This window comes from Carassius carassius, chromosome 1 (assembly GCF_963082965.1).
Source record: "Carassius carassius chromosome 1, fCarCar2.1, whole genome shotgun sequence".
Classification (NCBI taxonomy): Eukaryota; Metazoa; Chordata; class Actinopteri; order Cypriniformes; family Cyprinidae; genus Carassius; species Carassius carassius.
In genome coordinates this window covers 39204255-39222982 of record NC_081755.1, presented here as the reverse complement: position 1 = coordinate 39222982, position 18728 = coordinate 39204255, and the positions used below count along the sequence as shown (strand labels likewise).

The 18728-nt window shown below is 36.9% G+C and overlaps 1 protein-coding gene and 1 long non-coding RNA gene across 2 annotated transcripts in view; one reads left to right on the top strand and one right to left on the bottom strand.

Annotated features, from left to right (window-relative positions):
* The window catches only part of LOC132149722 (uncharacterized), a 34729-nt gene extending 30485 nt beyond the window's left edge, over window positions 1-4244 (top strand). Inside the window, exon 3 of the long non-coding RNA XR_009435056.1 lies at window positions 3022-4244. This is a non-coding gene — a long non-coding RNA (uncharacterized LOC132149722). The remainder of the gene's footprint in view (window positions 1-3021) is intronic.
* Window positions 5-3409, bottom strand: LOC132149718 (galanin receptor 2b-like). Its single transcript, XM_059559130.1, has 2 exons — window positions 3036-3409; window positions 5-1374 (listed from the first exon to the last, which is right to left on the bottom strand). Exons 1-2 carry the CDS (start codon window positions 3407-3409, stop codon window positions 612-614), a joined length of 1137 nt encoding a protein of 378 aa, XP_059415113.1. The 3' UTR covers window positions 5-611.
* Window positions 4245-18728: the final 14484 nt, after the last annotated feature.

Here is an 18728-nt window from a genome sequence, read left to right as displayed (position 1 = left end):
AATAATCTCAAGACTTTCTGAAACAGCAGAGAATATCAGAGTTTAAAAACAGAGGTAAAAGCAAGAACATTCAGTACTTAACTTAAGCATATTTTTTTGAAGAGCTTGTTAAGCGAAGTTGAGGAGCATAATCAAAGAGTACTCTTCAAAGCTTCAAGCACAGTAGGAAATCACAGCTTTGCTCACATAAAGACACAGCACTCTTCATATATTAAAGTGTGTTATACGCACAATAATTGGTAACAAATTTTCACAGGAGAATAGTCATTACAGCATTAAATTGAAACATGCTCAGAGGGTAACACATCGATAGAAAACAAACAGACAGTGCTGCTAAAAAAAAAGAGAGGAGTTTGTAAATTAGACATAATTTAGCATTAGAACCAAAACAACTAAGCAGAACACAAATACGCATTTGTACGAGAACCAAATTGAATGTACGTTTTCAATTTGCTCAGCGATTTGAATCTTAAATAACTACAGACTCCGCTGTGCTCCTTCAGTCAATGCAAAACCATGGTGATGTCGATCAAAGCTGCTGAAATCCTCCGGCTCGCTTGGAGTGTTTTAATAAGGCTTCTGTAAGGCATGATAAGCCGTCCGTTTTATTTTCATGGCTGATTCTGGAAGGGTAATGTTATAGTCATAGTGGCGTCCTGCGGCTCTGCGAGTGGACGGTTGACCATTTCGTTCTCGTTTTGTCTGGCGTTCTCTTCGTTCATATGAGACACTTCAGTGGATCCCGCTTCGAAGCCGGGGACGGTGTTGGCCACATGGACCACGTGCACCTTATTTCGTCCCTTTTTGCTGAGGATGCAGCTGAACACTTTCTTGAAGCCCTTGCGAAAGTGTTTGGACACCAGGGCGTAAACAATAGGGTTGAGGCAAGAGTTGGCGTAGGCCATGCAGTGGGACAGCAGCCTGAAGGCGTAGGTGGTCTGATTGAAGGGAAAGTCTCCGTAGAGGTAGCACAAAATGACCACATGGTACGGTAGCCAGCAGATGCAAAATAGCACCGTGACTATGATGATCATCTTGGTGACCTTGCGCTTGGCTCGTTTCGACTCCGACATGCCATCGAGAGGATCCACCGCGGTCCACAGGTACTTGATTGTGCGGGTGTAGGACAGGCTCACGATGAGCACGGGAATAACATAGCCAAAAACAAAGGTGCAGGTGTCCAGAATCTTACGGTTCTGCTCCTCCCATCCAGGCACGCAAACGTTGCTGTTTTCGAAATCAATCAGGTCGTAGTAACTCAAATAAGGCCCGGCGAAAACAAGCGACAGGCCCCAGATGACCACCATCGCCACTACGGCGTTACACGGCGTTCTCAATTCTCTGGAGCGCAGGGGGTAACGGATGGCAAGATACCTGCAAAAGAAGAAACCCACCGTTCAAATGGAGCTGTGAAAAACTGGCTCTGTAGTCATGTATAAAAAAAACACAGGAAATGTGCATCCTGAAACTGAGTTTGCCCTGAAACACCATGTGATCAATATAGACAGAGGTTTCAGTGCACAAGATGAATGTGTCTTGTTGTTTCCTACCTAAAGGTGAGGTAATTGCCAGTGGGGATTCTCAGCTTCCACTGAGCCCTGGACCATTTTTCACAGAGCAGGAAACTGTCAAATTAACATGCGGTAAACACTTTGAGTGGGGATGGAGGGCAGTGGGTCTGTTGCTCAGGCTGAGAGTAGCATATTACATTGGGTCATATAGGTGGCCTTGTTACATTTATGCCATTATTTCAGCAAAAAGGCTGGCTGGCTCTTCCATTCAGCTGTCTCTGGGTCAGCTCACAAGTCCCACTCGTCACTGGTGCTTTAGTTCGACCTTAATGTTACATCATTTTAGCTAACATACCAGTAAGTGGATACGGGTGGGTACTACCGTACCGTTTCGTTGTGAAGACAGGAATAATGAGCTGCAGGTTTTTGAAGGTGTTTTATTAATGAAGTGCGTCGTTGGCGATAACTCCACTGACATTTATGCAGTTAAACTCCAACCTTTGCTGATGCAATTTGCAAGACTTTCTTGTGTTCAGGCGATCCATTTAATTAAATAACAAATCTGGCCCTGACCAATTACAACCCTGTTAAGTTCTCCTTTAGGATGTCGTTTTAGACCCCATGGAGCTATAGTGAAAATGTTACGTGAAGGTAAGCCATGATGCTATTAGGCCTATGTGAACTTCACCTGACAGGATTAATGTTATGTATAATCAGCATTCCTTGGTTGTCTTTAAAGCTCATTTACTTTAATGTCCCTAGGGTGTAAAACTTTTGTTAAAACTAATAGATTTTAATTTATTCCTGACTGTTGACATATGGATTTGAATCATATTAATCATGACATATGAATCACATTAAAATCATCTTTATTTACTTGTGCTACTGTCCTTGTCTGAGATCATGACTTGCCATTACTGTGAAAATCCTACATAAAAAATGAATGAGTATGTGTTTAAACTCATAAGCAATAGATAAACAATTTCTTTATCTATTGTGTGAAAATAATCCATATACATTTTCACTATTTTTACATAATTGAGAACTTTTGCACCTAATAAAGTTTTTTCCCCCTAGAAGTTAATATACTTGTTTACCGAGTCTGAAGATGAAATATGAGATGTGACAAAAACAAAGTAAATAATAAATGTGGATATCACCTGGGAACAGAGTATTGTCATTTCCACATTTTTCAAATTATGCACAAATTGTGAAAATATAATTTAATTGTGTGTATTAGGATTCATAAAATGTTAGCTACTGTATGAGGAGTTGGCAGATTTATTTCCAAATATTTCCAAAAAAGTTTCCATCACACAATGCCCATTAACAAAAAACACTACTGAAAAAAATAAAAATAAATAAATAAATCAATGACAATTTTTCTGTTATGTATGCATATATTAACATTAACATAATATTAACTCATTAACTTAATATGATTTAAATAAAATAAAACATTGAGAGTTTGAAAATGTTTTAGGAGAGTTTATTTTCTTATTAATTCTAGCTGAAGAAACCAACCTGTCCACAGACACCGCGGCCAGAGTGAAACTGCTAGCGTACATGGTGAGGTTGATGAAGAAGTGGACCACCTTGCACATGAAGGACCCAAAGACCCAACCCTCCAGAGAGTAGATGGTTGCTTGGAAAGGCACACAGAAGATGATGAAGAAGAAATCAGCTACGCTGAGGTTGAGGATGAACAGATTGGTGGTGTTATACCCAACCTGCCCACTTCTGAGGAGCACAGCCAGCACCAAACTATTCCCAATGGTCCCCAGGAGGAAGATGAGCGAGAAGACCACAGACACAATGACACTGGCTGGGTTGAGCTGGTAGCTTTCAGAGGCGTTCCAGTGTCCCATGGCTTTATTCAGGTCCTCGTGATCTGACATTTTAAGACGTGAACAGCCCTGCAAAAGGCCATAAATTATTAGACACTGCTGCATCACTGAGTCACCAGAGACTTTGCTCTCATGAAGAATGTGTGGATTTGACATAAAGTGCATGATTGAACATCTCGCATATCTTTCCAGAATCTGAATCGCAGCATAAAATATAAAAGCTCTTCTGAAAAGCCATATTGCTAGACCCGCATTGAGAGCAAATATCAGGAGGATCTGACCTCAACATGAAAAAAAGTACACTGTGATTACAAAATATCCTGAGAGCTGCTGCAAGTACAAAGAGTATTAAAGAATGAAATGGAGCCAAGACTAAAATCAATTTCAGAAAGCTATCATGACCTCTCTAAGGGCAATGAACTGGGCTTATCAAGATATGAAGAGCATGTCTCCATCTGGTTGAGAACTAATCGAAATGAAAATGGACAAATTCATTTTGTATTCGTCAGAGATCTTAGTGGAGAGTTGTTTGGGGATAAAAATACAGAGTCAGTGTGGCATGATATGGGCGACTGAATAGAGTGCAATACATTGGGCTATGGCAGGATTATATTAGACGTTTTGTTGTTGGTTTAACCTGACAAGTGAAAAGGAATGCAATTGCCTACCAGCGGTTAATCTCACAGTATGTCCCAATAGGTGTTGCTCAGAAACAGTCAGCATTGATTTCTCCTCTTCAATTATTGATCAGCCTATAGAAAGAAGAAAAAGAAAAAACACACTCTTTATCTTTTACATTAACAAGCACACAGATTTAATGATATTCGTAGTTGTTTGGGGAATAGAAACATCTTCCCATTAAAGAAATATTTTATAGCACTGTAAATATGTTTTTGATTGATTTTAATATGAATCTAATTAATTAACTACTAGTTAATTTCTGGTTACATAGGATTTATGCTGAGTAAGATTATACTGCAAAAACAGGATCAATTTATTTGAAAGCAAAATTATGTGAGATAATACTTTTTTTCAGAGAATATATGTTGAATTTACTTTATTTACAACATTTTGGTAGACTTTATTTAGAAAAAGAAATGCATTAGAAAAAAAATAATGCTATGGAATTGTAAAAAATTGGGGTGAAGAAAAACCTAATTCAAGATATATTGTCTGAAAAATCTTAATATATTAAATTTAGTTTCTCAAGTATGGCTGTTGTTGTTTCAAGGATGTTTAGATATTCCACTAGAGAGCACCACTGATTTCTAAATAAAGATTTATAAATAATCGAAATAAATTCTTAATACATATGATATTTTATTAATAACATAAAATGCAATAGGTAACTTCTAGAAAAACAATGCATAGCTGAAATCACAAAAGCTTTTCAAAGAGCATTTGTTTAAGGAGGAAAAGGAAAAGCAAAAGCTTTTAGGGACCTGGGCTAGTGAATGTAATGCTGTGCTCCCTAATAGGCTGACAATATGCATGCTAAAAGTATGACACAACCAGCTGACAGAAAAAAAAAATTGCAGAATATTAGGTGACTAATCCTCTTCATACAGAAATGTAGAAGTCCTATTAGGCTATAATTGGCTCTCAGAATTCATCATGATATAATTAAAATACTAATCTTTGGTCCCTCTTCTACTAAAACAATTACATTTACTGTTTTTTTGTTTGATGAAACAACATAAATTGGATGATTGGATGATACTACTGCGATTTCTTTCTTTATTTTTTGTCTAGCAGGAACAGAGCGTGACTCATTATTTAGTAAGACCTTTATAGTGGTAAAGGAACAGGAAGCCATTTACTCTTGAGAGGTATAGCTCTCCGGGACACATTCATCGCAGTTATTTTCTCACTTCTACAGCGACTTTATAGATGATTGAGAGTAAAGAGGAAGTCAAAAAGGGATGGAAAGAGAGGAGAGAATGAGGAAGAAAAAAAGAAAAGAACAGTTAAACAGATTGGTTTCTTTTAAAAAGTGACAGTGGTTTGTCGATGTGTATTAACTATAAGTGAAGAGTTCTCAAAAGCATTTATTTCTCAACAGTAGCTTTATTAAGAGCCTCTCTATTTACTCTCTTAACATGTTTTCAGAAATTACGGCTCTGAAGCAGATCATCACTGTAGGAATCCCCCATTAGTGAATTATGCTTCAGCCTTATTGATCAGTCAGTACAGACTCTTGACTAGAAATAATTTCAGAGGTTAGGTTATTTATAGATTCATACCTCACAAGTATGTGTTTTCCAGCTGACAGAGACACCACTTGAGTCGGTGCTGGCAAGACAAATGTTAAAAATGTTTTGCTTCTTTGGCTTTTGGAATCTCTTCTTTGTTTTGCTACCTTTGTAAACACACCTGACTGACTTTGATGTGAAGCCAGCTGACTAGCTGCCAGTGAATATAACATGAATTGTCCTTCAAGAAGCAGGGCTGTTAAACTGATCCCTTTGGTCACAGTCACGGAGTGCATCCGTTTTGTCACTTGACATATGATGCACCAAACCTCCTCACACTGTCTCTCTCTAACCCCCTTTTAAATTCATTAACCATTTAAAATTAATTACATCAAACCTTCATGAACTCAGAGTCAAATAAAAGCATCTCAGTACATGATATGCATCCCTCTAGACTAAGATTTCAAAAGAGACTCGTTCTAACAAAGACATAAAAATAACATCAAATAAATTGGAAAATGCTGTAATGAAGGATGCAAAATGCAGCATATATTAATCTACTAAATAAAACATTAAATCGAGTATACAGACATATTAAACAAAGAAACAATGAAACAGACGCATTGCATGTAATATAATATAAATGCATCTTGCAGTCTAAAGATATAGTCAGATAAATAAAGACAAGTCATCCAAGGTCATCATAGAAATATACATACATTAATCATCATTCTTGAGATGTTATGGAAAATGTGTACTAACTGTGAATGCCGGAGAGCAGACTTAACAGAGAGAATTTCTGAGAAAATTTTAAAAGTGAGAATTTCAATCAGTTGTTTTTACTTACCAGCGTATGGGATGAACAATGACTGTATATCCATGATTTAGATTCATTGTTATACTGAGAAACTTCTGGTGTCCAGACAAGCTCGAGGTGCTTGCAGAATGTAACAGTACTTGAACATCCTTCATCTCCTCTCATTCCGCTTCTCCGTTTCTCTGTTTCTCTATGCGTTCCCTCCCTCAATCCCCCTCACATATGAAGGCTCCTCCTCCACATCGTGGCGAAGGCTCACACTTCACTGCAAGAGAGAGAGAACGTGCAGTGAATCTTTCTCTATGCACATTCCTACAAGATCTTTTCATCTGTGTTACTAATGCTGCACCTGAACTGTTGTGGTTTCATCAATGTGGCTCAGACGCAAATCTAGAATATAAATCTGGTAAATTATTCAGAATGAGGCCTTGGTGTTTAGATGGTATTTACTTTTTGCATCATACTTTGCACATGGGCAAAAGTTTTCCTTTTATATGCATGATTTAGAAATGTATCAGAATATATTTCCCAAGAGATGAGAATTCAATTGCAATCCATTTAAATTGGATACACACTATGACCAGAACAATACACCTTCAAGGCATCATTGCTCATGCTAATATGACAGAAGAATGGAAAATGTCTTCAAAACTGTTTCTGTTAGTTCCACACAAATTTCACAGTTATTGTTTTTGGAAAGTGTGAATGCAATTGTCTCAAATCTGGAACATGTTTGCATGTTTTCGTCGAAGTCAAAAGTATAGGCAAACAAACTTCTTGAACAGGACGATCAGGGAATATTTTACATATTTTGTATCTTCCACAGTTTCCGAAAGGCAAAACAAAATAAGAAAAAAAAATACACATGATCATTCTGTTAAAAAGTTTACACCCCCAGGCTATAATAATGCATGTTTTTTTATTATTGAGCATGAGTGAATGTATTCACCCTTTGTAATATTTCAATATGACTCCATCAGTTTGAAAATTATATGTGCTGTGTGCTTGCTCCTGGTTTGCAAAGGGGTCTTTCAGGTCTTCAGGTCACAAGTGCATGATACAAAACGGCACTGCCTTTGAAATGTATCTATGAATAATGCACAGCTCAGACTACACAACCAGTGCTGCAACATATATGAGACAATTTACAATATAGTGCACACTGAATGGCTTCTGTTCTATTACTTTCACCACATTCCCTATTTCTATACCCAAATTAGGATCTCTTTTCCCACTTGATGATGGAAAATATATTAAACCCATTTCAGCAGTAACTCAGTCCACACAGACTATAATGACATCCTCTCAGAGGTCTGTCATGGTTTGCCTGCTGATGTTCAAGCCCCTCAAATCAGAAGAAATCATGTAGCTACATCCAAATGGGACCACCTCATACCACTTTATTATAATTTTTTTTTTGGTTTTATGAAATATTCTAATTTGTTGAGATAGTGAATTGGTGGGTTTTTGTTAAATGTGAGACAAAATCATCACAATTGAAATAACCAAAGACTTAAACTACTTCAGTCTGTCTGCATTGAATTTATTTCATACACGAGTCTCACAATTTGAGTTGAATTACTAAAATAAATGAACTTTTCCACAACATTCTAATTCATTGAGATGCACCTGTGTGTGTGTGTGTGTATATATATATATATATATATATATATTTATATAAATGTATGTTATATAAGAGTCCACATGCAAAAAAAAAAAAAAAAAAACATTTAAGTGCTTTATATACATACATATATTAACATAGCTATAGGAGCCTGATAAAAATGCTTATTTTAGAAGAGATTTTCTGATGGCACTTTGCATCTGAACTTTTCATATATATATATATATATATATATATATATATATATATATATATATACAACCCGAATTCCGGAAAAGTTGGGACGTTTTTTAAATTTTAATAAAATGAAAACTAAAGGAATTTCAAATCACATGAGCCAATATTTTATTCACAATAGAACATAGATAACGTAGCAAATGTTTAAACTGAGAAATTTTACACTTTTATCCACTTAATTAGCTCATTTAAAATTTAATGCCTGCTACAGGTCTCAAAAAAGTTGGCACGGGGGCAACAAATGGCTAAAAAAGCAAGCAGTTTTGAAAAATTCAGCTGGGAGAACATCTAGTGATTAATTAAGTTAATTGATATCAGGTCTGTAACATGATTAGCTATAAAAGCTTTGTCTTAGAGAAGCAGAGTCTCTCAGAAGTAAAGATGGGCAGAGGCTCTCCAATCTGTGAAAGACTGCGTAAAAAAATTGTGGAAAACTTTAAAAACAATGTTCCTCAACGTCAAATTGCAAAGGCTTTGCAAATCTCATCATCTACAGTGCATAACATCATCAAAAGATTCAGATGCCAACTAAAGCTCTATCATGCAAAAAGGAAGCCATATGTGAACATGGTCCAGAAGCGCCGTCGTGTCCTGTGGGCCAAGGCTCATTTAAAATGGACTATTTCAAAGTGGAATAGTGTTTTATGGTCAGACGAGTCCAAATTTGACATTCTTGTTGGAAATCACGGACGCCGTGTCCTCCGGGCTAAAGAGGAGGGAGACCTTCCAGCATGTTATCAGCGTTCAGTTCAAAAGCCAGCATCTCTGATGGTATGGGGGTGCATAAGTGCATACGGTATGGGCAGCTTGCATGTTTTGGAAGGCTCTGTGAATGCTGAAAGGTATATAAAGGTTTTAGAGCAACATATGCTTCCCTCCAAACAACGTCTATTTCAGGGAAGGCCTTGTTTATTTCAGCAGGACAATGCAAAACCACATACTGCATCTATAACAACAGCATGGCTTCGTCGTAGAAGAGTCCGGGTGCTAACCTGGCCTGCCTGCAGTCCAGATCTTTCACCTATAGAGAACATTTGGCGCATCATTAAACGAAAAATACGTCAAAGATGACCACGAACTCTTCAGCAGCTGGAAATCTATATAAGGCAAGAATGGGACCAAATTCCAACAGCAAAACTCCAGCAACTCATAGCCTCAATGCCCAGACGTCTTCAAACTGTTTTGAAAAGAAAAGGAGATGCTACACCATGGTAAACATGCCCCGTCCCAACTATTTTGAGACCTGTAGCAGAAATCAAAATTGAAATGAGCTCATTTTGTGCATAAAATTGTAAACTTTCTCAGTTTAAACATTTGCTATGTTATCTATGTTCTATTGTGAATAAAATATTGGCTCATGTGATTTGAAAGTCTTTTAGTTTTCATTTTATTAAAATTTAAAAAACGTCCCAACTTTTCCGGAATTCGGGTTGTACATACATACATACATACATACATATATGACACATTGATGACATTGGTTTGTCACCTATAGTTCTCATTTTTGCCTGCAGGTATTTTTTTGCTTGGCTTGAGAAGTCGTGGCCTAATGGTTAGAGAGTTGGACTCACAATTGAAGGGTTGTGAGTTCGAGTCTCGGGCCGGCAGGAATTGTAGGTGGGGGGAGTGCATGTACAGTGCTCTCTCCACCTTCAATACCACGACTTAGGTGCCCTTGAGCAAGGCACCGAACCCCCAACTGCTCCCCGGGCGCTGCAGCATAAATGGCTGCCCACTGCTCCGGGTGTGTGCTCACAGTGTGTGAGTGTTCACTGCTCTGAGTGTGTGCACTTTGGATGGGTTAAATGCAGAGCACGAATTTTGAGTATGGGTCACCATACTTGGCTGAATGTCACTTCACTTTTTCTTTACAGGTATTTTTTTCTTACCGACAGATGCTTCTTCAGCATATTCTGTTCATATTAATCATTCACTTCACATATCAGGGAATATCCTCAAGCAATATCAATAATGTGTGAGACAGCACGTGAATTTCTGCTGTAGCTATTCAGCTGTTGTGCTGGTAAAAAGTGGAACACAAAAGGTACGGAGTTCACTTTACCAATAGAGAGGCTAATAAAATAAAATAAAACAGTCAATCATTGCTAACAAGAAATTTAGAGTTTGCTGTCAGTGTTTTTATTCATGAATTACTTTAGGGTAAAGGTGTCAATATTGTTATATTCAATTCTTCACTTGTGGGTTTTGAATTGCTGCGGTGAGAAGTCTAGCAACTTGGGGAGAGTTGGTCACTGGGGAACACTGCCACTTTGATGAAGAGTATGGGAATGGATCCCTCTAGCGATCCATAACAGCAGACGGGGTTTGAATACAAAAAGCATCATTACACTTAGGACCTCTGACTGATTGCGCTGTTGTTGTGCAGTGTAAGATCCAGCAGAATGCCTGATAATTTCATACCAATTTAATGCCGCTGTCATTTTCTTGTTTTCCTCATGTTATTGATTTCAGAACGCTTATTCTTCTAGTAACGGGCAGGATGCATGACTTTTTATTTTTATGTTGTCTCTTGTCTGTGCTCTGTATATGTATGTGTTATATATGTTGCCACTGAGGGAGGCTATGTGGTCCATTTGTGGAAATGAACTGAAACATTAAAAATCCTCTGTTCGTGTGTGACCAGTGTGTCATAATAACAAGTTATCACTGCGTGTAATTGTATGGTCCATTTGTGGAGCTAAATTAGGAGCAGCTAAGGCTGTCACTTCAGACATTTATGCTTTTTCATCAGGATTGGAAAGGCATTTGCCACCAAAAAAATATAATATTTCCACAATTTAAGGTAATGGTGTTGTTTTCACAAGTACACATCCCATAATAAATGGGATATTGATTTTATACTACAGTTCAATAATAATAATAATAAAAAGTTTATTTACCCTTAGGCCATCCTAGATGTATGAATTGGTTCTTCATGGGAACACAATTGGAGAAATTTAGCATCATTTGCTCACCAATCGATCCTCTGCAGTGAATGGGTGCCGTAAGAATGAGAATCCAAACATCTGATAAAAAAACAACACAATAATCCACAAGTAATCCACACAACAGTTAACATCTTGTGAAATGACAAGCTGTAAGAACAAGCTGTCCGCGTCTGTTTTACCTGGTGATTTCTCTTAGAAGAGACAACATTTTCTCTAGCGAGAGCAATATTAGGAACTGAAGACTGATATTTTAGAACATGCTTTTAATAACGCAAAGTTTGATTTGGGAGACTTGCTGCCACCTACAGGCGGGTTTAGTTTCATATATTCAAAGTATTATTATAGTCATTATTTTTTAGATAATTTCATATTTCTCTAATCAGGGTGTTATATTTTAAACATTAATCTCATTATGTTATTTATGCAGTCGTAACTGCAGTGTAAATGCATTCATACCTCCTCTGAGCTGCATTAAACAGTCTCTGTAATTGCATCTAAATGCTACTTCTGTAGCGCAAAATAAATGGCTTTAAAAAAAAGCAAAAGAAAGAGCAGCGTTTGGATTTGTAACACCGTCCACCACTGATATCTGTTGGCCTCAGTGTGAATGTCTACCCATCTCAGACAGCAGCCTAAGAGTTTTTAAAAGCTCTGAGGTGTAAGTCAAGTGTAGGTCAACGCTAGTCATTCTGCACAGCTGAAACCTATTGAGATTATACATGGCACGATTTAGTCTTTCTTTCATGTTATCCATACATCTTGTCCATCCACATTTCCAAAGTTAAAATATTTAAACACAACACAGTCAAATGAAATTCAAAGTACAATATGAGAATTCTCCCTGGTCGTCATGGCAACCCAAGCAGCAAAATCTGGGCCAACTAGTGTGGGTCTCTGTGTAATTATACTAAAATTATCTTAAATGGTTTCAAAAAAGCAGTGTCACTTAGTGTGATTGTCACCCATTTCGTTGCCTATATTTATAAGCATAATATGCGGTTTTCCCTGTATGGTATACATGAACGTATAATTCTTCATGTTCACTTTTTCTTTCAAGAGAGGTTTTCTTGGATCTGAGTAATCTGTCACATCTGTTTAAACTTGTTTGCAACTATGTGAAGTACAGACTTTCTGTTTTTACAAAAGAACATTTATCAGTGCAACACAGAAGGTCAAGACCCTTATTCCCAGTTCATGGATCTATTTGCTATTGAATATTGATGCTAATGTTTCATATTTTGAATCATCAGTGATTTCTATTTTTTCTTTTTGCATTATTCATGCTCTTTATTCTGTCTGAAACCATTACCATAATGACAGCCAGTTATAGCAGAAAAAATGCATTGGGTGGACAAAGAAACCACGCTTCACAAGCACTGAATTAGTTTTAAACTTAAAATAGATCAACTTTCAGATCTCATCTGACACTGTGCGACCCTGACAGAGCTGCTCTTTTAAGGACTGCCTGGATTTTAGCATAGTTTGTTTGCTTAATCGTGTCATCTGCTTATTCTTAAAAGGGTGGACAGTGTGGGAGGAGATGTGACAAAACGTCCATCAGCCAGACGGTTGAAATATTCATCACTAAACACTACAAGAGAACAGCAAGCATGCAAAAAAAGTCATGTATGAAGATTGCCGTTTCTAATTTGGCTGTCGTGCAGTTACAGTCCAATACAGTTTCTAAAAAACACAAAGCTGATTAAAGGTGACTGGAGAATGACAGACAAAAAAATCATATAAGTTATTCCTGTTCCCTTCTCTAGCATGAATCGAATACAAGCCTAAAGCATATGTATTAAGAGGACCAAAAGCTGATGTTGGACCTTGATCCTCACTAGATGCACAGTATTGAACTCGATTTAAAAGTTTGCCTTTATTTTCAACAGTGTCTTTTATCTGGTCTGAGCAAGGCCATTGGGCACATAGAATTATTATATTAAACTGAATGGAAAATGCTTTAATGAAACCAAACATAAAGAATTACAGAGGGTTTGTTTGACTGTGTTTTACTGCAGGATATTCTCACTCTCACTCTCACAGTGTATACAAGTTCAGTGGTTTACAATTTCCCACATGTTCCATCCTAAGACCTCGATAGGCATAATCAATCAAATCTTTTTAGGGTGAACTATTTGTTTCTTTTAAATCATTTTTCCCCTTAGTATTATATTAGCTGCCTATTTATCAATTTTATTGTACCTCTTTCTCCGTGGATCATCCTGGATCAGTGAGTGTCAAATGATGATCCGTTAGCTGTTCTGTCAGATTCAGTTCATTCAGTGAATGATTTGACAGATGGATTCAAACCGGTAACTTGTAAGTCACTGTGAACAACTCATTATGAAAACACACTTCTAAGTCATAAAAGTCATTTGTTCATTAATTAAACTATAGGTGGTGTTCTCTGTTATTTTTTCTGAATGCATCGTGAAGGAAATACTGCTGTGATCTGTGAAACACTTGTGTGAAATGTGTAAGTACAAGATTAGCCACCAACAAACTTGTAAATTAAGAATAAAAACATATATTTTTGATAGTTCTAACATGCCGCTATATATTTGATCCCAGATTTGTAAATAGACAGTTGGGCTTTGTCGTGATTTTGTCTTTATCGTGATCACGTCTTTTTGACCGATTCACAAAATCGATTTTTCTTTTGTTCTGCTGCACTGCCTCTTCATTGTTTTTCTTTGTAAACATGAATTTGATGGATGTTTTCGACTGCATTGTTACGTCTCACTGCTTTTCTGATTCTTCAAGGTTTTAAAATGCGCTTCAAGGCCCTTTGTCCTTTTTCATTTCTCAGCATTGCATCACACATTTTTAAACGTCAAAAACATATTGTGTCTGATTGGCCTGTTATTCACACTCTTCAACCCACAATTTGGTAACTGATGGTTTGCAGTAAATAGACTTTCTGCTCAGGTGTCAGAAAGCAATGTAGAGCTTGACAATCTATTATTATATATCTATAGTCTATATTTTTGCAGTGTTTCAGTCAGTGACAGGAAATCAAAGCTCCAGTCTTTATTCACACAAGGTTTTTTTTTTTTAACGAATGCACTACCTTTATCTGCTTCTTGTACTGCTTTGTGGCTTATAACAGCAGAGATAATGAGGATGACATTTCGAACTTGCAGAGAATAGACCCCATCCATTGGCTAATTGCACGCCTCTACCTTGAGTCAGTAAATGACTGGCTTAATTAGGCAGTATGTCCTTGAGTCTGCTCATCTCTGGACCGCTGTCATGGGTTCAAAGGTGAAAAAATCAACAGACAGCTCCCTTCCTCCAGCTCTTTAGATCTAGTGAGACAATATTCTGCTAATGTTGTGCAATTAGCTCCTTTACATCCAGTAAAGCAACTCTAAACCGCTATTTACCTGCACCGCAAGACCTGTCAGTGTGTAGCAATCACACTGATTGCAGAATAAGATCATGTCTGTGGCATACTGGCTAACAAGCTTAATCATTCTCACTAAACCATCATTTATATGTCCTGTCCCTTGTTATCAATACCATCATTTCTGAAATGCAAAAGAGCAAACGATCATGCCTCACACACTAATGATACACAAGCACAATTCTGATCTACAATAACACCAAATCATTTGATTCTAGGCTTTTAATCATTATTTTTTGTGTGTGTGGGTGCAGTGTCTGTTTTTGTCATTTGAATGTGTTTTATCTTTTGTCGTCTTCATCAGAGACTAAGAGAGATCATCGGGAAACAGCTTCATTATAATTGTTCATTATTGTTGTCCCTAGCCTTTATTTTAGTTATTGTGGAATCAGTCTGACATGTACACAATAGCAACGTGTCATTTGATGCTTTAAAATACAGGGATCACCTATTCAAAATGTGTGTCAGTGTGCATGGGCTGGGTGAATATGCTCATACAGCGCAACGTGACAAGCCTCCGCATAGTGATTCAATGTATGTGCGTCACTGTGTAAAAATCACACGGCTCAAGAGGGCTTGAAGCTTGCACAAAAACACTAGGCTGTGCCATCAGGTCAGATTTGTTTCCCAGGATGTTCATTGACTGAAAGTGTGAGATTGGAATTGAAGATTATTTATTTGCCATGTGTGGCTGCGTGTGAATTGGGATGCTCTTGTGTTATTATAGACTTGCTCAACTGCAAACAACAACAGCAGGCTGTTTGTAAAAACAGCAGTAAATGTGTGGGGAAAAATGCAGGCAGTAATGTAGCGAGCAGAAAATTATGTAAACAAAGCATTGACAGATGCATGAAACTGATATTGCACAAGCTGTGCTAGAGGCAAGGCAAAGCCTTCAGGGTTTCATAATGAAAAATATAACTTATAATGTGAAATAAAAAAATCAGTGTATAATAATCATAAGAAAGATCATGGTGTAAACAGCAGGAGAGTGGAATGCATAAATGCATGGAAAAAAATTGAATGTATGAGGTACTTATTCTCTTTCTGTTTATAATGCATATTGCTTGGGGGAAGAACTGTTCTGAATCCTGTTTTTTTTTTATCCTGTGTTGTAGCTTCTCCTTTACACCTAATAGAGATCCACAGTCATGGGCTGGGTGGATAGGTATCAGGTTTATTATTATTAACTAAACTAAATCTAAAGACATAAAAAATCATTACATAAAATAAAAAAAAAAAAAAAAAAATATATAAACCTATACTAATGAACTAAACTTATTTTATTTCAGCTTGTTGCCAAGACAACATTTCTTATTTTTGGTTATTCTAAGTTAAAGCAATAAAAAGAAAAAACAAATTAAGTAATAATTGATAAATTAATTAAATCTATACAGACATACAGATTTAAAATAAATTGATAAAATAGACTCAAATAGAGCAAAATTACTATAATATAACCTATAATTATTTCTATTAATAAAAACTATATAAATTATAATAAAATTACACTTGTGTATGGCGCACATGGCTTTAGAGTGTGATAGAAGTTCAATCTTTTTGTTGTTGAAATAATGTTATTCAATTATGAATTTAGTATCATTAGATTTAAAAAAAATCAACAAAATATTAGTAATGATATGAATATAAAATGATAAAATAACCTTCAGACTTTTGGTATTTCAGTTTGGTTTTGAGCCATAAATTGAATATGCATATGGCTTCAGAAACTGTGTGCATCCGGAGAATTGTAAATCTAGTTCTTGTTAAACACGTCACCAAACAATCAGCAATTAGGCTAATTACTGTTGTGCTTTGTGTGCTGTGGTTAAAAGGTTTTTAGCCACAGTAGGAGTGTAAAATAACAGCACATTATAGCCTGTTCCTTCATATTTTGCACTGTGGGATAGTTTTGCATTTTCAAAACTACATTAACAGATAATATGACTTAACTTAGATTAACTTGAAGAACTAACGATCATCGTTTTTGCAAATTATAATATGCATATCTAAACAAAAGGCTGAACAAATTGGCACTTCATGTCCAATGAAAAAAACATTTGAGGGAAGAAAAAAACACAGACTACACTTCATATAGGCCTATGAATCCCTGCCATCCCTCAGGACGTCATGACTCACTTAGTATTTTATCCAGTAGTTTTCACCTCCTTCTGAAAGATCACTTCAAAAAAGTACAATACTTTCTAGAAGCATCTGCTCTAAAGAGACAGCTGCCATCCTTTAAGCATTTCATCAATAACAATGGCATGAAACTCAAAGGGTACTCACTTTGCTACACACAATACATATGCTATCACGAATTCACCTCATTTCGCCCCAGATTTCACAACTATTTCCGCTTTAGGTTCTGTTGTGAACTCAGACAATGCTAAAATATTAATATCAGGGACATCAAACCTGACAATGCAGGCTGCCCACACAGCGTTTTCTTTTGGAGAGCTATGGGCTCATCACCAGAATAATAATGGAGGCGGGAGGCAGGGTGAAGCTCTGTACACTGGCCCTTGCCCTCCCACTCATTAAGCCAGGGGAAATGGAGGCTCTCTTTAAACTCCACAGCACTCAATGTAAACAGCGATCTGTCTCACAGAGTACTGTAATCAGTGGAGGAAGGCTGAATACAAAGCAATAGTTTCTGTTCTTGTCAGAGATACTAAAGCATAGTCACTTCTAAAAAGTGAGTTATTTTCCTGTGACAAGAAAATTGTAGACTTGCTGAAAATTTCTCTTTTTTCCCCACACAGATTTTTTGCATGATTTTTATTATTTATTTTTTTTGCCTTGTAAGTTTCAGTACACTTACACTGTAAATTGTTTGAATCTCTGGTTAGCTGATCTGGTACAATGGTGGAGACTCATGGATCATCCCATTTGGGGTTTGAACCTACAACTGCATGAACAGATAAGCCCATAACTGCTTAGCTGCACACGAAGTGAACAAAAATGACACCTGTCAAGGGGTGGGATCTATTAAACAGCAAGTGAACAGTCAGTTTTTGAATTTCATGTATTGGAAGCAGGAAAAATGGCAAGCGAAAACATCTGAGTGACTTTGACAAGTGGCAAATAGTGATGGCTGGATGACAGAGCATTTCCAGAACGGCGAGTTTTGTTAGGTTTTCTCAGTATGCAGTGGTTGGTACCTAGCAAAAGTGGTGAAAAGAAGGACAACCGGTGAACTGGTGTCTGGATTGTGGGCTCACTGATGCACTCTGGTCCGATTACACAAAAGAGCTACTGTAGCTCAAACTGCTGAAAAACTGGCAATGATAGAAAAGTGTCAAAGCACAGAGTTTCATAGTTTGCTGTGTTTGGGACTTTGTAACCGATGATGACTGCTGTCTACCCCTGAAAACATTCAAAACCGGACCATGGAGCAATGGAAGAAGGTTGACTGATCTTATGAATCACGTTTGCTTTGAGATCTGGTGGATGTATGAGTGTGTTTTGTTTATTTCAGGGAGAGATGGCAGCAGGATGCATGTAATGCTCTGGGCAATGATCTTCTGGGAAACCTTGGGTTCAGGCAGGTCTTGTAGAGTTCCTCCAACGTTCAACAATGCAGCACTAAGACCAGCAAAGAACCCTTTTTAAATCACATTTTCAATGTGCTTTTTTTGGTTTGTTTTCTTGAGTCTTGAGTAGTTCTTTGGAAATCTCAAAGTTTCCTGATCTTTCATTTTAGGAACTTCATGTCAAATGTTGCAGTTGCAAGCACATTAGTTAGCACACTAGTTTTTTGTTCCCCGTCTCGGCTCTTGAAAATTATAAAATAAGATAAATAAATAAATTACAGTGCAGGATAAAATTATTTACTTTATTTTATTTTATTTATTTTAATGTTTAATTGTTTATTATTAGATATTATTTTGGCCAGCACTGTATAACAATAAAAATGACCAGTTTTAAACAGGAAAATTAGACAATTTCCATGAAATGTGAGTACTGTTTCCCATGCAAAGCTCGCCTCCGCAATCCTAGGGGGTCTTTGCCAGAGCTTGCTGTTGATAATTAATTTATCCCAAGTTGAAGTGTATTAAGCACATTGGAGCATTTAAGAATATTTAAACAGACTGAACAGAGTTGTTATGCGAAGTCCCCTGAAGGATAGTTCATTTGAAAGAT

Coding starts and splice junctions, on each gene's coding strand:
- LOC132149718 (XM_059559130.1), bottom strand. CDS start 3,409: ATGTCAGATCACGAGGACCTGAATAAAGCCATGGGACACTGGAACGCC. Junction 1,375..3,035: donor GCCGCGGTGTCTGTGGACAG/GTTGGTTTCTTC, acceptor CTTCTTTTGCAG/GTATCTTGCCATCCGTTACC.